The sequence below is a fragment of the Macrobrachium rosenbergii genome, chromosome 47 (genome assembly GCF_040412425.1).
Source record: "Macrobrachium rosenbergii isolate ZJJX-2024 chromosome 47, ASM4041242v1, whole genome shotgun sequence".
Classification (NCBI taxonomy): Eukaryota; Metazoa; Arthropoda; class Malacostraca; order Decapoda; family Palaemonidae; genus Macrobrachium; species Macrobrachium rosenbergii.
The window spans coordinates 23642317-23665332 of NC_089787.1; the positions used below are offsets into that span (position 1 = coordinate 23642317).

At 41.8% G+C, this 23016-nt stretch overlaps 2 protein-coding genes across 2 annotated transcripts in view; one reads left to right on the forward strand and one right to left on the reverse strand.

The window, feature by feature from the left end:
* The window catches only part of Hacl (2-hydroxyacyl-CoA lyase), a 145541-nt gene that overhangs the window by 70252 nt on the left and 52273 nt on the right, over positions 1-23016 (reverse strand). Inside the window, exon 3 of the mRNA XM_067090233.1 lies at positions 14262-14365. The gene's annotated coding sequence lies outside the window, so the exon portion shown is untranslated. The remainder of the gene's footprint in view (positions 1-14261; positions 14366-23016) is intronic.
* The window catches only part of LOC136830656 (titin-like), an 82262-nt gene that overhangs the window by 53968 nt on the left and 5278 nt on the right, over positions 1-23016 (forward strand). Inside the window, 14 exon segments of the mRNA XM_067090261.1 lie at positions 248-793; positions 2798-3693; positions 4326-5087; positions 6765-6794; positions 8119-9496; positions 11376-12731; positions 16340-16482; positions 16889-17210; positions 17986-18120; positions 18123-18157; positions 20684-20875; positions 21373-21549; positions 21975-22061; positions 22718-22923. Coding sequence (XP_066946362.1) covers positions 248-793; positions 2798-3693; positions 4326-5087; positions 6765-6794; positions 8119-9496; positions 11376-12731; positions 16340-16482; positions 16889-17210; positions 17986-18120; positions 18123-18157; positions 20684-20875; positions 21373-21549; positions 21975-22061; positions 22718-22923 — 6265 coding nt within the window.

Genomic DNA, 23016 nt, shown 5'->3' on the forward strand with positions numbered 1-23016 from the left:
ACATATCACAAACAGGTTGAAAACTAATCAATGACCACAGGCGGAGAACGAATCTTTGGCATATGCTGGATGGTCATCTGAAGCACTGTTATGGCTACCAATAAGTCGTTGACTTGTATTCAACATGTTTAAAGTGTGTATGTAACAAGTTTCCGACATGTTTACGACATGTTTGCAACATGTTTTTGTAGTGTAGATGCTCAGTACAGTAAATCTCGGTGCACTGACTGCTCCCTTCTTCTTTCAGCTACTGCTGAAGAACTCGCTGCGCCGGCGGCTGTCGAAGATGGCGGAAAGGTGAAGGAAGCCAAGGCTCCGGAGCCTGCTCCACCTGCAGAGGCGCCTCCACCTGCTGTAGAGGAACCACCAGCTCCAGAGCCAGTTGTTGTTGAGGAGCCACCAGCCCCAGCAGTAGTAGAAGAGCCACCGGCACCAGTTGCCGTTGAGGAGCCCCCAGCACCAGCAGTTGTAGAGGAGGCACCAGTGCCAGTAGCTGTAGAGGAGCCACCAGCACCAGCGCCAGTAGTTGTAGAGGAGCCACCAGCACCAGTAGCTGTAGAGGAGCCACCAGCACCAGCAGTAGTAGAGGAGCCACCAGCACCAGCAGTAGTAGAGGAGCCAGCACCACCACCACCAGCCCCTGAACCAGTCGTCGTAGAAGAGCCAGTAGCTCCTGAACCACCAAAGGCCCCTGAGCCGGTCAAAGCCGCTGAGCCTGAAGCCCCTGTGGCAGCCCCACCGGCACCAGCTGCCCCTGTGGTGGCCGAGGAAGCTCCAGCAAAGCAGGCAGCAGGTATGGCTTGTGACAGATCAAGACACTCTTTAGGTAGAGAGATCTGGGTGGGTTGATTCACTCTGTAGTATTCCATTGTTTCAGAGGTCATTAGAAAACAGAACCACGCCAGTAACAAATACTGTATAAACCAGAGATGAAGTGAATTCAGTTTGGGGTGGGATTTTTCAAAAATATTTGTATCCTGCCTTGATAATGGGATGAAAAACTATCAAATAATGAAAAAACAGCAAAAACAGGTCAATTTCAGTCTTTCTCTCCAAGACAGCAACAGTTCTGACGATGCCTTGTGAATAAGGCAAAGGCTCTGGGGCATTTTTTTTAAGTAGCCGTAATTATTAATATAACTTACGCTGCAAAATTCTGTGCCCATGGTTGAATTCTCTCTCTCTCTCTCTCTCTCTCTCTCTCTCTCTCTCTCTCTCTCTCTCTCTCTATCTCTCTCTCTCTCTCTCTGATTTATATATATATATATATATATATATATATATATATATATATATATATATATATATATATATATATATATATATATATATATATATATATATATATATATATATATATATATGCAACGCTGATAGAAATTCAGAAACAGCCATGAAAATCTCCTATAGAATTATACACCACTGAGTGAAATTACCAACAAGACTTAGCAGGTACTATTTTATGTGTCGAACTGAATATACATGTGTCGTATAATTCAGGGACCCTTGGAATACATTATATTACATTACACTGAACAAATTCCAGCAGGAAATGAAAACAAATATACTGCGTGCCTTAATCTCGTTTAGACAACTAACTCAATCCAAAGTTTTACCTTTGAAAGCGAGACGTGAAACATAACTCATACTTGGAATAAAATTGAATTAACTTTAGACACACATCATAAGCTGGTCTACCAGGACTCGAACGGAACAGAACAACTGAACACTAACAAAGATGTTGTGATACAGACTTAATTCTAATTTCTTATCTGTGATTGGTTGATTAATAATCGTAGTGTCTGTAACATGGAAAATCTAGATTGAGTGCTTCTACTAGTATTTAAGATGCAGAAAACCGTGTTGTAGAGAGCTGAAAGTCAGCTCAGTGGTCTGGTTAAACTACTTTAATACTACTACTGTAGAACATGACAGTTAGAATGAAAGTGAGCTTACTTCAGGAGTTAATTATGATTAATTTATATTATTAAAAAAACCCTTTTGTTAAAGTCACTGATTTTCTGACATGTTTTGAAAAGAGATTTGGTTATTTTGCAACAATTTGAGGTTAAGTACATTTATGTCACTGAAAGTTCTTTTTGTTTATTGAGTCAAGATTTTTTTATTTATTGTTATAACTTTAAAACAAAAACAAAATTGTATTTGTTTAATAACATCAATCAAAACAATAGGATTTGAAATAATCAAAACAATATGATTTGAATTGATCAAAACAATATGATTTGAATTAAGCAAAACAATATGATTTAACTTAATCAAAACAATGGGATTTGAATTGACCAAAACAATAGGATTTAAACTAAGCAAAACAACAGGATACAACTTAAGGAAAACAACAGGATTTAACTTAATCAAAACAATATGATCTGAATAAATCAAAACAATATGATTCAAATTAAGCAAAACAATATGATTTAACCTAATCGAAACAATGATTTAACTTAATCAAATGGGACTGAATTGATCAAAACAATAGGATCAAACTTAATCAAAACAAAAGGATTTAATTTAACAAAAACAATGGGATTTAAATCCAATCAAAACAACGGGATTTAGAACCAAACAAAAAAAATAATTAAAATACTATCATTACCCCAAGAACAACTCCTGAAGAAGGTTTGCAATAGCCTAGAACTTTCAATTTTAATCATTTTAACAAACTAAAGAACCTAATGACGAAAACCTCAACCCACCAACCCTCTCTCTCTCTCTCCTTAATAAGTGACTGAGAAACATTCCAGTTCTACTCATGATCAGTTTCACATTCCATTATTAGACTCAGCGGCCGGTGATAGTGACCAGGGCCTTGAGGAAGTTGATGGTGATGATGATGATGATGAAGATGAAGAAGATGACGAAGAAGAAGTCGCCGTCTTGAAGGGACAAGACGCAGAAGACGAAGTGGATGACGAAGAAGAAGCGTCGCAAGACGATGAGGACGACGAAGATGAACCAGATGTTGACGATGGAGAAGAAGAAGAAGAAGAAGATGAAGAAGAGGACGAGGAGGAAGAAGGAGAAGCTGTAGAAGAGGATGAGGATGAGGAAGTAGATAAAGGAGGCGCAGCAGAAGGAGGGAAAGCTGCAGAAGTCAAGGAAGCAGGAGAAGCTGTAGAAGAAGAGGAAGATGAGGATGAGGAAGATGAGGAAGAAGCTGTGGGAGAGGAGGAAGATGAGGAAGAGGATGAGGAAGATGAGGAAGAAGCCGTTGAAGAGGAGGAGGATGACGAAGAGGATGAGGAAGATGAGGAAGAAGCTGTTGAACAGGAGGAAGATGAGGAAGAGGATGAGGAAGAAGCTGTGGAAGAAGAGGAAGATGATGAGGAAGATGAGGAAGAAGCTGTGGAAGAAGAGGAAGATGAGGAAGAGGATGAGGAAGATGAGGAAGAAGCTGTGGAAGAAGATGAGGAAGAAGATGAGGAAGAAGATGAGGAAGAAGCTATAGAAGAAGAGGAAGATGAGGAAGAGGATGAGGAAGATGAGGAAGAAGCTGTGGAAGACGAGGAAGATGAGGAAGAGGATGAAGAAGATGAGGAAGAAGCTGTAGAAGATGAGGTCGATGAGGAAGAGGATGAGGAAGATGAGGAGGAAGCTGCAGAAGAAGAGGAAGATGAGGAAGAGGATGAGGAAGATGAGGAAGAAGCTGTGGAGGAAGAGGATGAGGAAGAAGCTGTGGAAGAGGAGGAAGACGAGGAAGAAGATGAGGAAGACGAGGAAGAAGCTGTAGAAGAAGAGGAAGATGAGGAAGAGGATGAGGAAGATGAGGAAGAAGCTGTGGAAGAGGATGAAGATGAGGAAGAGGATGGGGAAGATGAGGAAGAAGCTGTGGAAGAGGAAGAGGAAGAGAGGAAGATGAGGAAGATGTGGAAGAGGAAGAGGAAGAGGAAGATGAGGAAGAAGCTGTGGAAGAAGAGGAAGATGAGGAAGAGGATGAGGAGGATGAGGAAGAAACTGTGGAAGAGGGGAAAGATGAGGAAGAGGATGAGGCAGATGAGGAAGAAGCTGTGGAAGAAGGGGAAGATGAGGAAGAGGATGAGGAAGATGATGAAGATGAGGAAGAAGCTGTGGAAGAAGAGGAAGATGAGGAAGATGATGAAGAAGATGAGGAAGAAGCTGTGGAAGAAGAGGAAGATGAGGAAGATGATGAAGAAGATGAGGAAGAAGCTGTGGAAGAAGAGGAAGATGACGAGGAGGATGAGGAAGATGAGGAAGAAGCTGTGGAAGAAGAGGAAGATGAGGAAGATGATGAAGATGAGGAAGAAGCTGTGGAAGAAGAGGAAGATGAGGAAGATGATGAAGATGAGGAAGAAGCTGTGGAAGAAGAGGAAGATGACGAGGAGGATGAGGAAGATGAGGAAGATGATGAGGAAGATGAGGAAGAAGCTGTAGAAGAGGAGGAAGAGGAGGAAGAGGATGAGGAAGGTGAGGAAGAAGCTGTGGAAGAGGAGGATGATGAGGAAGAGGATGAAGAAGCTGTGGAAGAGGAAGAAGATGAGGAAGAGGATGAGGAAGACGAGGAAGAAGCTGTGGAAGAAGAGGAAGGTGAAGAAGAGGATGAGGAAGACGAGGAAGAAGCTGTGGAAGAGGAGGAAGATGAGGAAGAAGCTGTGGAAGAAGAGGAAGACGAGGAAGAAGATGAGGAAGATGAGGAAGAAGCTGTGGAAGAGGAAGAGGATGAGGAAGATGAGGAAGAAGCTGTGGAAGAAGAGGAAGATGAGGAAGAGGATGAGGAAGAAGCTGTGGAAGAAGAGGAAGATGAAGAAGAGGATGAGGAAGAAGCTGTGGAAGAGGAAGAGGATGAAGAAGAGGATGAGGAAGATGAGGAAGAAGCTGAGGAAGAGGATGAGGAAGATGAGGAAGAAGCTGTGGAAGAAGAGGATGATGAGAAAGAGGATGAGGAAGATGAGGAAGCTGTTGAAGAGGAGGAAGATGAGGAAGAGGATGAGGAAGATGAGGAAGAAGCTGTGGAAGAAGAGGAAGATGAGGAAGAGGATGAGGAAGATGAGGAAGAAGCTGTGGAAGAAGAGGAAGATGAGGAAGAGGATGAGGAAGATGAGGAAGAAGCTGTGGAAGAGGAGGAAGATGAGGAAGAGGATGAGGAGGATGAGGAAGAAGCTGTGGAAGAGGAGGATGATGAGGAAGAGGATGAGGAAGATGAGGAAGAAGCTGTGGAAGACGAGGAAGATGAGGAAGAGGATGAGGAAGATGAGGAAGAAGGTGTGGAAGAGGAGGACGATGAGGAAGAGGATGAGGAAGATGAGGAAGATGCTGTGGAAGAGGAGGATGATGAGGAAGAGGATGAGGAAGATGAGGAAGAAGGTGTGGAAGAGGAGGACGATGAGGAAGATGATGAGGAAGATGAGGAAGAAGCTGTAGATGTAGAGGAAGAGGAAGATGATGAAGAGGAGGAGGAGGAGGAGGAAGAAGAAGAGAAAGCCTCTGTAGTAGAAGAGAAAATAATTCCAGGTAGAGATCCTAAATGGTCAAAGCCCTGGAAGACACATGAGGAATTCCAGGACAAGCCCGAGGCAGAACCAGTTATAGTGAAGGTAGTCAGGGATCCTAAGTGGGCAAAACCATGGAAGACTCATCCAGAATTCCAGGACAAACCAGAGGAGATAGTTGCTGTCGCTGACGAGAAGTTTGAGAGAGATCCTAAGTGGGCAAAGCCGTGGAAGACTCATCCAGAATTCCAGGACAAACCAGAGGAACCAGTTGTTGTTGCTGAGAAAGTTGAACGAGATCCTAAGTGGGCTAAACCCTGGAAGACTCACCCAGAATTCCAAGACAAACCAGAGGTGCCAGATGTTGTTGTTGTTGAGAAAGTTGAAAGAGATCCTAAGTGGGCAAAGCCCTGGAAGACTCATCCAGAATTCCAAGACAAACCAGAGGGGCCACTTGCTGCCGTTGCTGAGAAAGTTGAGAGAGATCCTAAGTGGGCTAAGCCCTGGAAGACTCACCCAGAATTCCAGGACAAACCAGAGGAACCAGTTGCTGCTGTTGCTGAGAAAGTTGAGAGAGATCCTAAGTGGGCTAAACCCTGGAAGACTCATCCAGAATTCCAGGACAAGCCAGAAAAGCCACTTGCTGTCGTTGCTGAGAAAGCTGAAAGAGATCCAAAGTGGGCTAAGCCCTGGAAGACTCACCCTGAATTCCAGGACAAACCAGAGGAGCCACTTGCTGTTGTTGCTGAGAAAATTGAGAGAGATCCTAAGTGGGCTAAGCCCTGGAAGACTCACCCTGAATTCCAGGACAAACCAGAGGAGCCACTTGCTGTCGTTGCTGAGAAAGTTGAGAGAGATCCTAAGTGGGCTAAACCCTGGAAGACTCACCCAGAATTCCAAGACAAACCAGAAGTGCCAGCTGTTGTTGTTGTTGGGAAAGTTGAAAGAGATCCTAAGTGGGCTAAACCCTGGAAAACTCACCCAGAATTCCAGGACAGGCCAGAAGAGCCAGTTGTAGGAGAAGTTGTTGTAGAGAAAGTTGAAAGAGATCCCAAGTGGGCTAAGCCCTGGAAGACTCACCCTGAGTTCCAGGACAAACCAGATAAGCCAGTTGTAGAAAAACTCGTAGAGAAAGTTGAAAGAGATCCCAAGTGGGCTAAACCCTGGAAAACTCACCCAGAATTCCAGGACAAGCCAGATAAGCCTGTTGTAGAGAAACTAGTAGAGAAAGTTGAAAGAGATCCTAAGTGGGCTAAACCCTGGAAAACTCACCCTGAATTCCAGGACAAACCAGGAGAGCCAGCTGTAGAGAAAGTTGTTGTTGAAAAAGTTGTAAGAGATCCTAAGTGGGCAAAACCATGGCAGACTCATAAGTTCCTCGATGAGCAGCCTCAAAAGCCAGCAATATCAGCTGAAAGTAAGAAAGTTGTTGATTCTCGTGAGTTTATTCGAACCCCATTTTGTTTACTCATGTTTACCAACTTGTTCATTCCGTATTCGTCGCATGCCACTATCAATGCATCAACAAAGGTAGCGCAAATCTTCGTAATCAGAAAGTTCATTACCGAGAAATTATGCCTAGAGCCTCATTATACTTTCATATCCATGGGCTAATCTGTTGGAAGATTTGTGAGCAACCTTTTGTATCTAATTTTTCTAATGTGCATGATGGAACCTCTTGTTTTAACTGAGAATGCCCAACTAATCACTTACATACTCTTTTCTCAGGTTCCACGAGCTCGGTCTACTATGACAAAAATCTTTTCACCTGTATAGACATTACTACACTGTTCTTTACACAATATGTGAATTGTGTCTTAACACTGATCTCCAAAGTGGTATAGCAGGACTGAGTCCCAAAACTACACTACTGTTGTATTTTTGTGATATGGGTAGGTTCTAAGAAGGTAAACAACACAGAGATTCAATTAAACAGCAGAGGGATAACGAGTGGACAAGCTTCCAGACTATGTACTGAGAATATATAGAATGTAACACACTAGGAAGATACAACAAGGAGGTTGCCTTAACCATGACTGGTTTTGCAACCTCCACCAAGAAAAGATGAGTTTTAAATAAGTTTAACAGTTGCAAAGTTATGTATTTTATTTTTCAGTATTTATATGGCACACATTTTATCAAAATATGAATAAACATTATTTTGTTTTAGGTTGATACTCTCAAGCAAAGCTCCATTAAGAAAGAACTTGAAGGACCTTCATAACATAAATATATAAATTCAATCGCACATGCATAAATATATACATGAGAATGCTTAGATGTATGCATATTCACTATAGGTATTGCTTCTGCACCTACCCCGCCCCCCACCTAAACTATCAAGATAGTGATTCCTAAGAGAGCAGTTTTTCTCTGACTATTTTCTCTTATACAACAAAGTCCTCAATTTTGTGCCCATATGTGTAAGTTATTATGTCGACAGTCCAAGGTATCTGGTTTCATTGTTTTCCCACACCTGTATTGCCTTTATATGGTGCTTAAAATAATATGTTTTAGTCATCATCTCTCCACAGCCAATTCAGGTAAGTATTTCCCTTAATTCATATCATTTACCTAACTTATTGGTCTCTCCTTTTGTCATTTCTCCTTAGCCACACCAGCTGAGACCGTCCAAAAGCCACCAACGCCCGAGAAAGAACCTCCAAAAAAGAAACCTTCCATAGGCATTATTAACAAGATTGTTGATGTCCTCTTTGGACTGCCAAAGGTCCCAAGAGATCCTAAATGGGCAGAGCCATGGCAAACGCACAAAGAGTTCCAGAAAGCCCCCAAAGAAGCTAAGGAAGCTAAGCCTGCAAAAGTTCAGGCCTCTGGTGGCATCATTAACAGCATTGTCACTTTAATCTTTGGACCCACAAAGGGAGAACGGGATCCCAAGTGGGCTCAGCCATGGCAGACCCACAAAGAACATCAGAAAGCAGCCAAGGTAGATGAGCCTGCTGCTCCCAAGAAAGTGGAGCCTTCTGGAGGAGGAATAATTGACAAGATTGTGTCCTTGATCTTTGGCAAGACAACACAACAACGTGACCCAAAATGGGCCCAACCATGGCAGACACATCAAGAGCATAAGAAATCTGAGAAGCCAGCTCCAGTGAAAGAAGTTAAGGTGATCCACGGCGCCTCCGGAGGCATCATTGACAAGTTCGTGAAGCTTATTTTCCCAGTTCCGGAAGGTGTCAAGCGTGATGCCAAATGGGCACAACCTTGGCAAACTCACCCTGAACATGCAAGACAAGCTGCACCAGCTGCAAAACCAGAAGAAAAGAAAACAGCCCCAGTTGCACCTTCTGGTGGTATTATTGACTCTATAGTCGGAATGATATTCCCAATACCAAAGGACATAAAGCGTGACCCAAAATGGGCTCAGCCCTGGCAGACTCACGCTGAACACAAGAGAGAAGCAGTCGCAAAAGCACCGGAAGAGAAGAAAGTTGTTGTTCCTCCCTCTGGAGGAATTATTGATAAGCTGGTTAGACTTGTATTCCCAGTTCCTAAAGATTCGAAGAGAGATCCAAAATGGGCTCAGCCTTGGCAGACACACCCTGAGCATTCCAGAAAACCTGTAGAAGGAGAAGCACCTAAAGAAAAGAAAGTAGCAGCTGCTGCGGGAGGTGGTATTCTTGACAGCTTTATAAAGTTGATATTCCCTACCCCTCCCGGCGGTCTTAAGCGGGACCCGAAGTGGGCGCAGCCATGGCAGACGCACAAGGAAGTAGGATCAAGAGGTTCTGCTCCGCCTCCAGCACCAGAAGCCAAACCTGCTCCTCCTGCTGTAGAGCCTGCACCAGCCCCAGCCCCTGCCCCTAAACCAGAAGCCCCTGCTCCTAAGCCAGCCCCAGCACCGACCCCAGCCCCTGTACCCGTAGCTGAACCAGCCCCTGCACCCAAACCTGAACCAGCTCCAGCCCCAAAATCAGAACAGAAGCCCGTTGCAGCAGCACCCCCTCCTGCAGAACCTGTGCCAGAACCTCCCAAACCGAAAGCAACGTTTCCCGCTGAAGAGGTGGCAGGTAATTCTCGTCGGGGAAGAAATTCCTACACCTTGGCGTTTTGTGTGTGTGCACTGCGTTCCACTAATGCTCTAGGATAAACATAGTGATAGTGTTGCTTTGTTATTGCGTAAAATCTGCTTCACATCTTACTTTAAGTAGGTTAGTTTGTAGGCTTTTAATTTGCTTAAACAGATATGCTTATAGAGTAGAAGGACTTGTTTACATGAAAACCTATTGAAATGTAAAGAACTATAATTATTATAGTGAGGTGCAATGAAATCATTAGTTTTTACATACTTTGCAAAGTAATTACCTTTGGAAACAAAATTATGAAGTGAAGCAAGCATACATTGCAAATGTAGATTCTACAAAACAACAAAATGAGTCAGTCAACGGAAAAATATTCTTTAACCATATACTCGTACTGAAAATCTAATATTATAAGAGCTTGAAAGTTTCTTTCAAGTTTGAGAAAACATATTTTAGATGCAAAACCTTTAGTTTTTGTCAAAATTTTCAATGGCTGCTAAGAAAAGCATTTCAGTTGGGCCAGAATTGTTAATTTAATGAATAATAATCTTGTTTATTTTTCATAATCCTTCATGTTATTTGTATATCAATGGATCGCTTGTAAGAACATTAAACAGTCAACTTCAAACCTTACGGTACTGAACTTGTAATGTTTGCTTCATGATTTTGTGTGAAAAGGCATTGCATTTTACTCTCAACTTTAGATGGTTCATTGCAAGCAGTTGTTAACATGACTAAGAAAGAGAATAATCTTTGTTAAGTCAGAGAAACATTTCATTCAAATGGCATGGAGTTACCAGCATTTAAAAGATCACCTGATGGTATAAGCATAAAACTTAGAAATTCTGTGCAAGCTTGAGTAAAGATACATTCAGTCCAAGAGGACTAATGCAAGCTGTGGATATTTTGCCAAGAATTAGTAGTCTGTCTACTTTCTCTGTTTTGCTAGCAGTTCTGGCATACATGTACAGATCAAGGTTTAGTAGACTGTGGTATTCCCAACATTGATGTAAACACAGAAGTAGAGCTGCAGCCACGTTTTGTGGTGTCCATTTGCAATTTCTTCTGGAACAGCACAGAGTTTTCATTTGGTGATGGACCCCTCTTTAACCTTATTCCAAAAGTTTGATGTTGGCATTTCCAGAGATGCAACATAAACTCACTCCCCTAACCTAACCTTACCTAGGCTAGAGCACTCTGGTGTCATTTGCAATTTCTTCTGGAACAGCATAGAGTTTTCAATTGCTGATGGACCCCTTTTTAACCTTATTCCAAAAGTTTGATGTTGGCTTTCCAGAGATGATCTCATGGAACACCAACTCTGGTGTCCATTTGCAAAACAGCATAGAGTTTTCATTTGGTGAACCCCTCTACCTTATTCCAAAAGTTTGATGTTGGCATTTCCAGAGATGCAACGTAAACTCATTTAGAGGATCCATGGACACCAACCCAAATTAACCTACCTTAAAGTTATTGCCCACTATTTGCCACACCTACAGCTATTGATCTGAGAGTAAAACATTTATTAATTAAGACACATACCCATCTAGGACAAAGACCGCAAAGTGGGAACCGCAAAGTAATCAAGTATACAGGTTGTCGGTTAACGGCAGAATATCCACTGCGTTAAAAACTTCCTACTTTTAGCTCATCCCTATTTTAGAGGTTTACTTTAGAGCACAGGTTCGAGAGCCCTAGCACCATCTGGAAGTTAAAGTTAAAGTTAAAGTTTAAGATAAAGATAAAGATATAAAGTTTCTATGGCTTAACAAAGATTGACCAGGCACTCCTGACGAGACAAATCAGGAGAAAGATAAAAGGGTTCAAAGTTTTCGTATCAGTGTTAATGCATTCCCATCAACTTAAGGTGACACAGAAGACGAAGAGGGTGTAGATGTCAGCGAACCTGTAGGAGAAGAAGAAGAAGAAGAAGAAGCAGTAGAAGAAATTGTTGTAGGAAAGGATGATGCAACTGATGACGACGAAGGCTTTGAAGAAGGTGAGGAAGAAGATGATGATGATGATGAGGAAGAAGAAGAAGAGGAGGAGGATCAGGTAGATGAAGAGGAAGCTGAAGAAGTGGATGAGGATGAAGAGGAAGAAGAAGCTGATGAGGAAGATGAGGAAGAAGATGAGGAATTAGAGGAAGAGGAAGAAGCTGAGGAAGTAGATGAAGATGAAGAGGAAGAGGAAGAGGTTGAGGAAGTAGAGGAAGAGGAAGAAGAGGAAGAAGCTGAGGAAGTAGATGAGGAGGAAGAGGAAGAGGAAGAAGAGGAAGAGGTTGAGGAAGTAGATGAAGAGGAAGAAGAGGAAGAGGAAGAAGCTGAGGAAGTAGAAGAAGAGGAAGAAGAGGAAGAGGAAGAAGAGGAAGAAGCTGAGGAAGTAGAAGAAGAAGAAGAAGAAGAAGAAGAAGAAGAAGAAGAAGAAGAAGAAGAAGAAGAAGAAGAAGCTGAGGAAGTAGATGGCGAGGAAGAAGAAGAGGAGAAAGCTGAGGAAGAAGAGGAAGAGGAAGAAGAAGCAGTTGAGGAAGTAGATGAAGAGGAAGAGGAAGAAGAGGAAGAGGAAGAAGCTGAGGAAGTAGATGAAGAGGAAGAGGAAGAAGCTGAAGAAGTAGATGAAGAAGAGGAGGAAGAGGAAGAAGAAGAAGAAGAAGCTGAGGAAGCTGAGGAAGAGGAAGAGGAAGAAGAAGAGGAGGAAGAAGAAGCTGAGGAAGTAGATGACGAGGAAGATGAAGAGGAAGAAGAAGAGGAGGAAGCCGAGGAAGTAGAAGAGGAAGAGGAGGAAGCTGAAGAATTAGATGAAGAGGAAGAGGAAGAAGAAGAAGAAGAAGAAGAGGAGGAAGAAGCTGAGGAAGTAGAGGAAGAGGAAGAGGAAGATGAAGAGGAAGAAGAAGAGGAGGAAGCTGCAGAAGCAGAAGAGGAAGAGGAAGATGAAGAAGCTGAAGAAGTAGATGAAGAGGAAGATGAAGAAGAGGAAGAAGCTGAGGAAGAAGAGGAAGAGGAAGAAGCTGAGGCAGCAGAAGAAGTGGAGGAGGAAGAGGAAGAGGAAGAGGGAGAGGAAGAGGTCACCGCTGACCAGAAAAAAGTTGAGGCTCCCTCCAAAAGCGTGGGTGAAAAAGTGGGCGATGGTGAGCGCGAGGCTGAAGCGTTTCCTGACGAAGGTCAGGACGAAGATACTGACGAAGAAGAAGAAGAAGATGATGGAGCAACCGCTGCTGCTGAAGGTGTGCCCTTTGCCAGGCTGATAAGTAACAGCTGCATCTTCTTCTACCCCCTGGCTGCTGACAGCTCGCTGCTGCATCGCCCTTTTGTCTTTGGTGGAATCTTTTCGCTCGTGACAATTCTGGGATGTGAAAGAACGGAGGCCAATTCGCTTTCAACTCGCTCGGATAGAGGAAATGTCTTAATAATTCGCTTCTTAAAATTTCATTTCATTCTAACCCCAGATAGTAATCTCTCGTTTATCCGGATTGATACGTCCGAGGCCCTGCCGGATATTGGAAATTTCCGGATACCACGAAAAAACACTGTTATCCTAACGGGCGGTTGAAATCGAATTGGCAGAAACTTGTTTGACATCCGATAATCTCTGAAAAATCACTTTGTCATTTAGCTTGGAAACGTTGCACAAACAGCCCTAAACTTCTTTTGTTCCATTCAGTAACGTAAATCAGTCTCTAAGGGACGTCAAAAAGCAACGCCAAGCTAAATCTCCTTCCCTCTGATTTCCAAGCTCCGTCGATTCACTGCTGTTACGCTCTACCTGAAGTACTACTGCACTGTCTCTTTCAGTTCTCAGATCGTCTTGACTAAGCGGCCTATTTGTATTGTGTCTCGCTCTGCCAAAGCTGCAAGCTGCTATCATATCTGCATATACTCTTTTCTTTCCTTTTTCTTTTCAGTAGATGGAGAGTTTCTCGCCCTTCTGTTAATTGTGTCGCACTTTAGAACCAGAATTCCTCGTTTTACTGAATATCAATGACAATTAAGACTGTAGAGAGGGTTGATAGCTGTAATGTGACAGCCGATAGTAAACGGTAACCCCCCCAAAAAAACCTCTCACTGATCTTGTGTCGGGTCTCAATGTTTCGTCCTAAAAAAGGTGGGAGGAGAGGAATTGGTCCTATATGCAAATACACACACACACACACCTATACTGAAAATAATTGTTTTGGGGCAGAAATCAGCAAAGGGGTAACACAGCAGAGTAAACTTAATGAAATGAAAATAATTGTTTAATTGTTTTGGGCAGAAATCAGCAAAGGGGTAAACAGCAGAGTAAACTTAATGAAATGAAAATAATTGTTTTGGGGCAGAAATCACACAGCAGAGTAAACTTAATGAAATGAAAATAACTGTTTTGAAATGAAAATAATTGTTTTGCAGAAATCAGAGTAAACTTAATGAAATGAAAATAATTGTTTTGGGGCAGAAATCAGCAAAGGGGTAACACAGCAGAGTAAACTTAATGAAATGAAAATAATTGTTTTGGGGCAGAAATCAGCAAAGGGGTAACACAGCAGAGTAAACTTAATGAAATGAAAATAACTGTTTTGGGGCAGAAATCAGCAAAGGGGTAACACAGCAGAGTAAACTTAATGAAATGAAAATCAAGGGAAATGAAAATAATTGTTTTGGGCATCATGTTTTGAACAGCAAAGGGGTAACTTAAACAAAAATGAAAATAATTGTTTTGGGGCTAAGAAACATCTTTCTGAACGCACTTCAAACTAAGAAACATCTTTGTAGCTTACCTTAACTTCAAGAAGTGGAAGGGACAGTTTACTAAGATCTTGCTGTTTCTAGGAGCTTTAAAGCTTGCTTCTGCCAAAGCTGAGATGGCCGCAGTCTGACAAGCCTGTGGAGATAGAATGAAAAATGAGTTTTTAATATAAAATAGACCCTGTCAGTATATCTCATACACTTTTGGAACTTCTTTTAATCCTAAGTCTGTCGGATAAGACCAAAAAAATTAAGTCCGTAACAGTAAAAGGCCGGTAGAATCTCCTTCTGACGAATCATAAGGGCGAAAAATTTTTCCAAATGATACTTTTGCATCCAAGTAAAGTCTTACAACTCGTCTTCTGATACTTGCGTATACATTTGCATATACATTTGAAGAGTGTTTTGTTCTTGACGCATCTGTAAGCGAAACAGAGTGGGCAGAGACATGCAGTACGGTATTCAAAATAATTATTCTAAATTGTGGATTCGTAGACAACAGACCTATGAAAATATCTTTCATGATATACCCAAAACGCATGTCTCTGTACATGGTAAACTGCAATACTTAGCAAGCAGCGGCTGCAGAAGCGAAGTAATCCCAGTAGGTTGTACCGCAGGGGCACAAGCTCATCTCATCGTGTTTGAATGTACCTTTAGGTGAATATTCTACAGAGGGACATTTCTCACCACGAGGCTCTTTTTGCTCGGGGCAAACTCCCTGAGAATGGCTATGTTTTCCTTGAGCTAGAAGAAATTAAAGTAATACCTTGTCGTTCCCTGAAACATGTTATCCTGACAGAATTTTTTATTTGGTTTTGCGAATCCCGTTTTGTTTCTTTCCAAGTGTTGTGATTACGAAGTGACAATTCATTTCGGCTCTTGTTTTGAAATCCACGCACGACATTCTCATATCCCCCAATGCAAACGTTACCCTAGGTGACTTTACTTTCTAATGTGGCTGAAACAGAATTACCTTGGTTTATATTCTTGCACGTTGTTGTAAATTACCCGATCGAAAGTTACAGCAAATACGATGAGATGCACTGAAGCCATCACGGCGTAATTTATCATCAGTTACTGATGCTTTAGCAGTTAATGGTAGCTAGCAGCATTCGAAACAGCAGTGGATAATTATTTGTAATTGCAATGTTTTTTTCTTTGAAGCATGAATAGCAGCATCTTGATTGCTCTTGAATGCTTGTCTATTTTTATGCCTATTTTTCTTCCAGATGACCTTTCATATCTGAGAGGAATACTTTCAGTCCATTAATTTAAGATTTCTGCATCATGCATTGTTTGTGTCTATAGTACATCTCCCTTCTTCCCACCCCCAACTTCCTCCCACCCCCACAACCTTCCAGGACCTTTTCCCAATTTTATACGATGAATTGCATTCCTGTTTTCATAAGGTGTATATGGGTCCAGTCATCTCTTCTAGATATATTTTGTTCTTTCAGTTTATCATACAATCTTACTTTTAGTCTCTCCATTCACTTACCAAGCTTTAAGTAAAGCTCTTTTTTTAAACTTAAGACCAGGCATCCTTGTAACCACGTTTAATCTTTCTAAGCAGTGCTATCACGTTTCCAGTTAAATTTTCCTCTTCAATATTCCCTGTTCTATTCTTTCTTTCGATTGACATATGACAGCACCATTCTTGTATAGCAATTTTCATTTTTTTTTTTTTTCTTATCTTCCTAGAATTCTTTCCTAACAACCTTTCTTTTCTTTGCGATAGCCACTGATTCACTTCTACATGACGCAAGACTTTCTTATCATGACATTTCAGCCATCGAAATTTCTTCCATCCTTCAAAAATCCTATCTGAGATCCTTAGCCATGACAGTTGACATCCCCCATCACAAATTGCCCCCAAACCAACTATTAGGACCATTCCTTCCTTCTAGATTCACCTGGCCTTATGCCAGCACGGGCTCTTGCTCCCAGGCAGGGCATATAAGCTTTTGGGGCATTTATCTCAAGCATCACGACGAAGGAACTTGAAGCATTCACGAGCATGACCTTTGCAACAACTCTTCCTTTTCATCCAGTCCCATGTTCCAGGAAAGACACTTTCACTGACGCCCTTGGGTGACTCCCCTTCCAGGTGCGGGTGGAGTTGCTAAGGACGCCCCAGCTGCTGACAAGCCAGTGGCTGATGCCCCCAAAGCCCCGGAACAGCAAGTATTGGAGGAGGCACCGAAGAAGGAACCTGCTCAAGAAGCTGCGCCAAAGGAGGAGGAGGAACAGGTGAGTTCGAGGAGAAGAAGAAGAAGAAGACAGTTCGGTTTATAGCCTCAGTAAAAAATAAATGAAATTTATTGACAATATTTGGTAATAATTAGCTTAGAAACATCTCTAACTTTTTGGAGTTCTTGTTGCAGAAAAGGGTAATAGTCAAAGATTAAAATAAACAGTTTGATGTGCTATTAAATAACGTAAAGCTAAAGACATTTCAAATTGTAACAAAGGCAAGGGAATTCAGTGTCAGTTTAAATAATGTAATAAACAATATGAAACAGAAAGGGTATTAAAGTAAAACTGTATTAAATTAAAAAGCTCTGCACCTCACACGAAGTGTAGTGTGCCAGGAACCAGAAACCCCTATTAGGAACCCCCATCAACATCCTAAGGTCTCCTGTTCCCCTTCTTCCAGATTGTCGTAGTTCCATCAGCCTACAGGTCCCGCGAAACCCTCGAGGCCATCCTCGGTCTGGACGAGACCTCCCAGGACACGGCAGCCCGCACAGACCCCATCGCCGAAGCCACCCTCAAAGACCTCAAGAAAATCTACGAGACCACAATCAAGCCTCTGGAGACGCTCTACAAGTACCAGGACATCTCCAACCGACACGTTTCGGATGCCGAGCTGTTCGGCACGCCCCTCATTCTCCTCATCGGGCCCTACTCGACGGGCAAGTCGACCTTCCTCAACTATCTCATGGGTGTCGAGTTCACGAAGCGAGCACTCAAGACTGGTGAGTCCCGTCCAATGGTTCTTGGATCGGTTTGTTTACGTTTTTCTGGTCTGGCTGTTGGTTGTTATGATACTGTTGAGATACTTTTCAAATCAAATCATCTATAATTTGATGGTATTTGATTCTTTTTATTTGAAAAGGATACGCTGTGTCCGTCTGTCATCTGGAGTTCTTTTAAGTGAATAATCTCAAAAATATAGAGGAGGTTAATGTATAAAACTGCCCATTTAATGAATTTCTTGTGGGATAAACTTTAATCTTAGGAACCAGTTAGGTGGGATAGAATAAGGCCATTGAACCAGCTAAATGAGAGAGGACAATAATCAAGAAGTATTATAGGAAAGAGATTAAGTGAAATGCACTGAAAAAGAGAAGAATGGAGCAGACCTACTTGCTAATTTTACCGTTTCAAAGCTCTTAAGAACACTAGACAGTACAGGAGAAAGTAACTCAGATAATCACCAATAAAAACATTGTCAAGAAAAATATGAACTATAATTCACGAAAGCAACAATGAACGGAACAGACCCACCTGCTCACCAAAACTAAAAACATCCTCTAGTTTCACATGTTTAAAAAAGTAGCTTAGACAATCACCATAAAGAACATTGTACAGGAAGACATGAAATAAAATACTTGAAAGCTCAGCACGATGGAGCAGACCTACTTGCTCACGAAAACCAAAACGTCCTAATGAGTCATATATACTTATCTTCAACACCCTCTCTCTCTCACACACGTTTTTGTAATCTCCCTCTCCCCCCCCCAAAAACAGGGACCCCTCCCAGCCACGGTGTGTTCCGCGTGATCCAGTACGGTGAAACCGACCGGGAACTGGACGGGACCGAACTCAGCGCTCACTGGTCCTTCGCGTCGCTCCAGAAATTCGGACAGAACTTCATCGACCAACTCCAGGGAGGTCCCTCAACTGCCCTCTACTCAGGAAGGTGAGGAGGATTGGAAGGGGGAGGGAAAGAAACAGGTTTCTCTGAAACAGGTTTCGTCGTGTGGGTGGGTGGCTAGGTGGGTGTTTGATGTAGAAAAAACAGAAAGTGTTTTGAGTTTCTTTTCTCTGGAAAGGGTTAATTCCCATATATATATATATATATATATATATATATATATATATATATATATATATATATATATATATATATATATATATATATATTATATATTATATATTATATATATATATATATATATCATATATCATATACATATATAATACAGAAACCTTAAATTACGTTCTATGTTTTTACTGAAATGCCTGAAAGTAAACTGATAAAATATAAATTCGTGACTCACATTGGGATCGAACCCCCGGTCTTATGTGAAACGCGTGCTCATGCCTTGATTAGTTCCATAACGAAATAAATATGCATTAAGTTCATAAACAAAAAGGTCGAAGGATTTAAGTTAAGGCACTGACTCAGATTGACCTTTACCAATTAGTTTTTCAAAATTGAAAATTAATTATCATTCCATAAATTCATTCAAATAACATTATTTTAAGATTAGTCGATGTAACAGTATAAATATCAACGAATTAATGGGTAAACTTCAAGTAAAAGATTTATGAATGAATGAATAAATATGTGAAAAAATGTAAATGCATGTACTAATAAATATTCAAAATAAATCATGAATTTTCGCGAATTACTTAACCATCTAAACAATTACAAAACAAGAATGGTAAAAAAAATCTCAACCTTTTTATACTTTCGATCTGACCGAATCCCATTATAACCTTCCCAATTCCAAGAGGCGATTAATCTCCTCTTTTGCGGATTTGAAAATCTTCCCCCAAAATCTTCCTCTCCTATTCCGTAGAACAGGGAGATTTAAAATACCAGTACATTATCTTCTCTCCAATCTGCCATTTTTCTCAACGCGAATCTTCCCAGTGACGTCATCACTTCGAAGTACAGGAGCACGTCACTGTTCGAGGCGGGCAAAGTGACGTCGCCGTGACGTCATTGAGATAATCCCGGGCCGCGCATGCCTAATTGGTTGCTGAAGAAGGTGATTGCGCAAGCTTCTCCAGTAGCCTGTTAGGCATGTGCGCTCTGTATATGCTGCAGGTGGGGCCGCCGCCTTCTCCGTCAGGAGCCTTCGTCAGGAGGTAAGTGTGAAAACTATTGTTATTATTATTAATTCAAAACGTATAACGTGGTCTCTGTTGGCTGTACAGAGATCGGAAGTCCATACCAGGCCGCCGAATCTCTCTTATAGCTTATCACAGTTATTGGTCGCCATATGGCAAGGGCCTGTGTTGACATATAGCCAACTTGAACCCAAATGAAAAATAAGAAGAAGAAGAAGAAGAAGAAATAATATTTAACTGACAAACAATCTTCCAGAGATTAAAATTTCACTTGGAAAAAGAAGACTAAAACACATTAAAATGGAAAGAAATTATGTATGAAGGTGAACGCAGAAGGTGATTAAAGATAAATCAAGGACAGAAGTATCCCAAAAGAAACAGGAATTGAGAACTGCATAAAGAATGGCGACAATGCATAAACAACGAATAATCCTTACTATACACCGCGTGGTACACTGTATGCATTACTAAAGAGTGATGGCAGCGTCCCTTCGGCCCGTAGCTGAACCCACTTTTGAGCTTATTACTTGATCTGCTTTCATTCTTCAGTCTTAGTCTTACTGTCCAGCCTCTCTAACTATTACGTCTTAGTGTAACCGTGAGGTATTCTCCCAGTTCCGCCTTTAGGTTCTCATAATTCATATATCCTGTTTTCTGGGTCTCTTCATCTTGCTGTCCAACCGCTCCAACTCCCTGTTTCCACTGTCTTGAGCGCTGAATGGCCGAAATTGTATCAGTGCTTGGCTTAACAGCCTAAATCTAATAAAATCAACAATGCCCTAAAATATTATTTCCTTCTTTGGTACGTCAAGACGAAGCCTAGGGCGTTCTGTGGGCACTTAAATAAAATATCTTTCTGATAGCTCTTGTCAAAGCTCATAGCATTCTGAGAGTAATTAACTAAAAAAATATAATCTGTCAGCTTTTGTCAAAGTTCAAGGCATTCTGAGAGCAATTATATAACAGGTCTTTCCGACAGCTCTTCTCAAAGCTTCGGGTATTCTGAGAGCATTTTAAATAAAAACTATTTCTGACAGCTCTTCTACAGTAAAAGCCCAGAGCATTCTGAGAGCAATTATATAACAGATCTTTCCTTCAGCTCTTGTCAAAGCTCAAAGCATTATGAGAGCAATTATAAAACAAATCTTTCCTTCAGCTCTTGTCAAAGCTCAAAGCATTCTGAGAGCAATTATAAAACAAATCTTTCTGACAGCTCTTGTCAAAGCTCAGGGCATTCAGAGAGCAATGAACTAAAAAAAAATATAACCTTCCTGAAGCATCTTTCCTGTCACAGTTAACCCACAAACCCTTAGGTCTTCTCCAGCTTCTACTTCCTTCTGAACCTCCTTCTTCCTCCCTCCCGCAGGTGACCTTCGTCGAAGCCCCCGGAATTCTGGAGATGCGACGACCAGGCGAGAGGCTGTACCCATTCAACGACGTCGTCCAGTGGTTTATCGACCGCGCCGACCTCATCCTCGTGATGTTCGACTACACAAAACTCGACGCCGGCTACGAGCTGGAAGCCATACTCGACCAGCTGAAGGGACGGGAGTCCCAGGTGAATACTTTTCGCTTGATTAGTTCCGTCTACCTGTTGGCTTCTCATTTAGGTCCATGATACGTAAAAACTTAATTAAAAAAGCATAATAGATATCAAAACTACTAAAGACAACATTATTTATTGGAAAGTGAAGTTTCTGATATGAGTTTTCACTTTTAAAATGTCATTTTAAAAATATCACGTACATACGAGAAAAGGTTCAAATCTTAGACACAATGTAAGACTAGGCCTATACCTCGAGATATCCCAAATTATATTTCCCATATACTCAAAACAAGAGATTTGTTACTTGATCATTAGAAATGATAAACGTTACGCTTTACGAGGTGTAATAAAATGAAAACTCCCCCAAAACACACACATATATAAACAGCATAAAAGAAATTAAAACGAACGCCCCTTGTAAACATCTCGACCAAATACTACCTGAAAACCGAACCAAATGAACGCTCCCAATAAACAGAAAGCTTAGATTTTCGTTTCTCTCCCTCCAGTCACGCATCTTGCTGAACAAGGCCGACCAGGTGCCCCCAGAAGAGCTGATCAAGGTGCAAGGAAGCCTGTTCTGGAACCTGAGCCCCTTGCTGGGCGTCTCGACGCCGCCCACTGTTTACGCGGGCTCGTTCACTGCACGACCTTACAAGCAGTCGTCTCCTGCTAAACTGTTCCAGGTGAGGAAATGATAGAAAAATAACGGTTCTTGTTTGCCTTTTTTTCTTTTCTTCTTCTTCTTCTTCTTCTATCTACTTTTTTCTGTTAGTGTGACTCTGTTTGGGACAATTATTATTGGTAAATGGTGCAATTTTCCGTTCCATGTCAGATGTTTGTCGCATTAAAAACGGTTCTTTCTTCTTCTTCTTTTTCTTCTTCTTCTTCTTCTTCTTCTTCTTCTTCTCTCTCTCTCTCTCTCTCTCTCTCTCTCTCTCTCTCTCTCTCTCTCTTAGTGTACGTGTCTGGACATTTAAATTCCTGATCATACGTCACGACATCAATGGAAGTATCTGAGCGAACATTCACTGTACCTCAAGAATCATTCCTGCTATATTCGTACGTCTTTTTAAGAAAATATATTTCCCTATCATATTCTCCTGAACAGGCGCAGGAGGAGGCGCTTCTGAACGACATTGCGAAGGCCGTCAACACAAGGGTCGACAACCGCATTGCCATCGCCCGCAGACATGCCGTAAGTTCGAGAAGACCTCGGGATATATTTTATTTTCATCTGCTTTTCCGTTTCTCTCCTTTTCCGGTTTAAATGGGCTCTCTTGTAGTTTTTTTGTTTCAAAAAACAAAAGACGGGAAGACATAACATTTCCGTAATTAAATGAACGTTGTGTCGTTGAAATTTATTTTTCTTATCTTCGCTTCAGACCCAATTTCTTGAAACATCACCTAATTATATATCTTTTTTTTATGGTTATCACAACGCAGTTTGTCCACACTTTTGCAATAGCCAGGTTTTACGTGAGCAGGTGATCCTCCCCTTCCGAAACCTTTATCCTGCGCAGGTGCGCTTCCCCCTTCTGGAACCTTTATCCTGCGCAGGTGCGCTTCAGAGACCTTTACTAATAACAAGCTTTGTCCCGCGCAGGTGCGCTTGCCCCTCAGGAACCTTAACAATAACTGTAATCTGCGCATCTGCGCGTTCCCCTTCAGAAACTTTTCCTAATAACCACCTTTTATCTGCGCAGGTGCGCGTCAGGAACCTTTCCTAATAACAAGCTTTGTCCCGCGCAGGTGCGCTTGCCCCCTCAGGAACCTTAACAATAACCGTAATCTGCGCATCTACGCTCTCCCCTTCAGGAACCTTTCCTAATAACCACCTTTTATCCCGCGCAGGTGCGCGTCAGGAACCACGCGCAGATGGTGGACACCTACCTGACGACGTTCTACAAGAACAAAGGATTCCTCACGAGCAAGCACAAGCTGGCGGAGGACATCATCGAGAACCCTCACTCCTACAACATCTACGAGGGCATGAGCCTCCTGACGAACATCTCCCGCTACGACCTGCCCGATCCCGAGATCTACAGGGACTTCTTCAGGTGAGTGGCCCTTGCGTAGGAGAGAATCCATCGTATGTGTGTATACGTGTATATGTCTTTTCCATTCTGAGCCGTTCACTTAAAAATAAAATT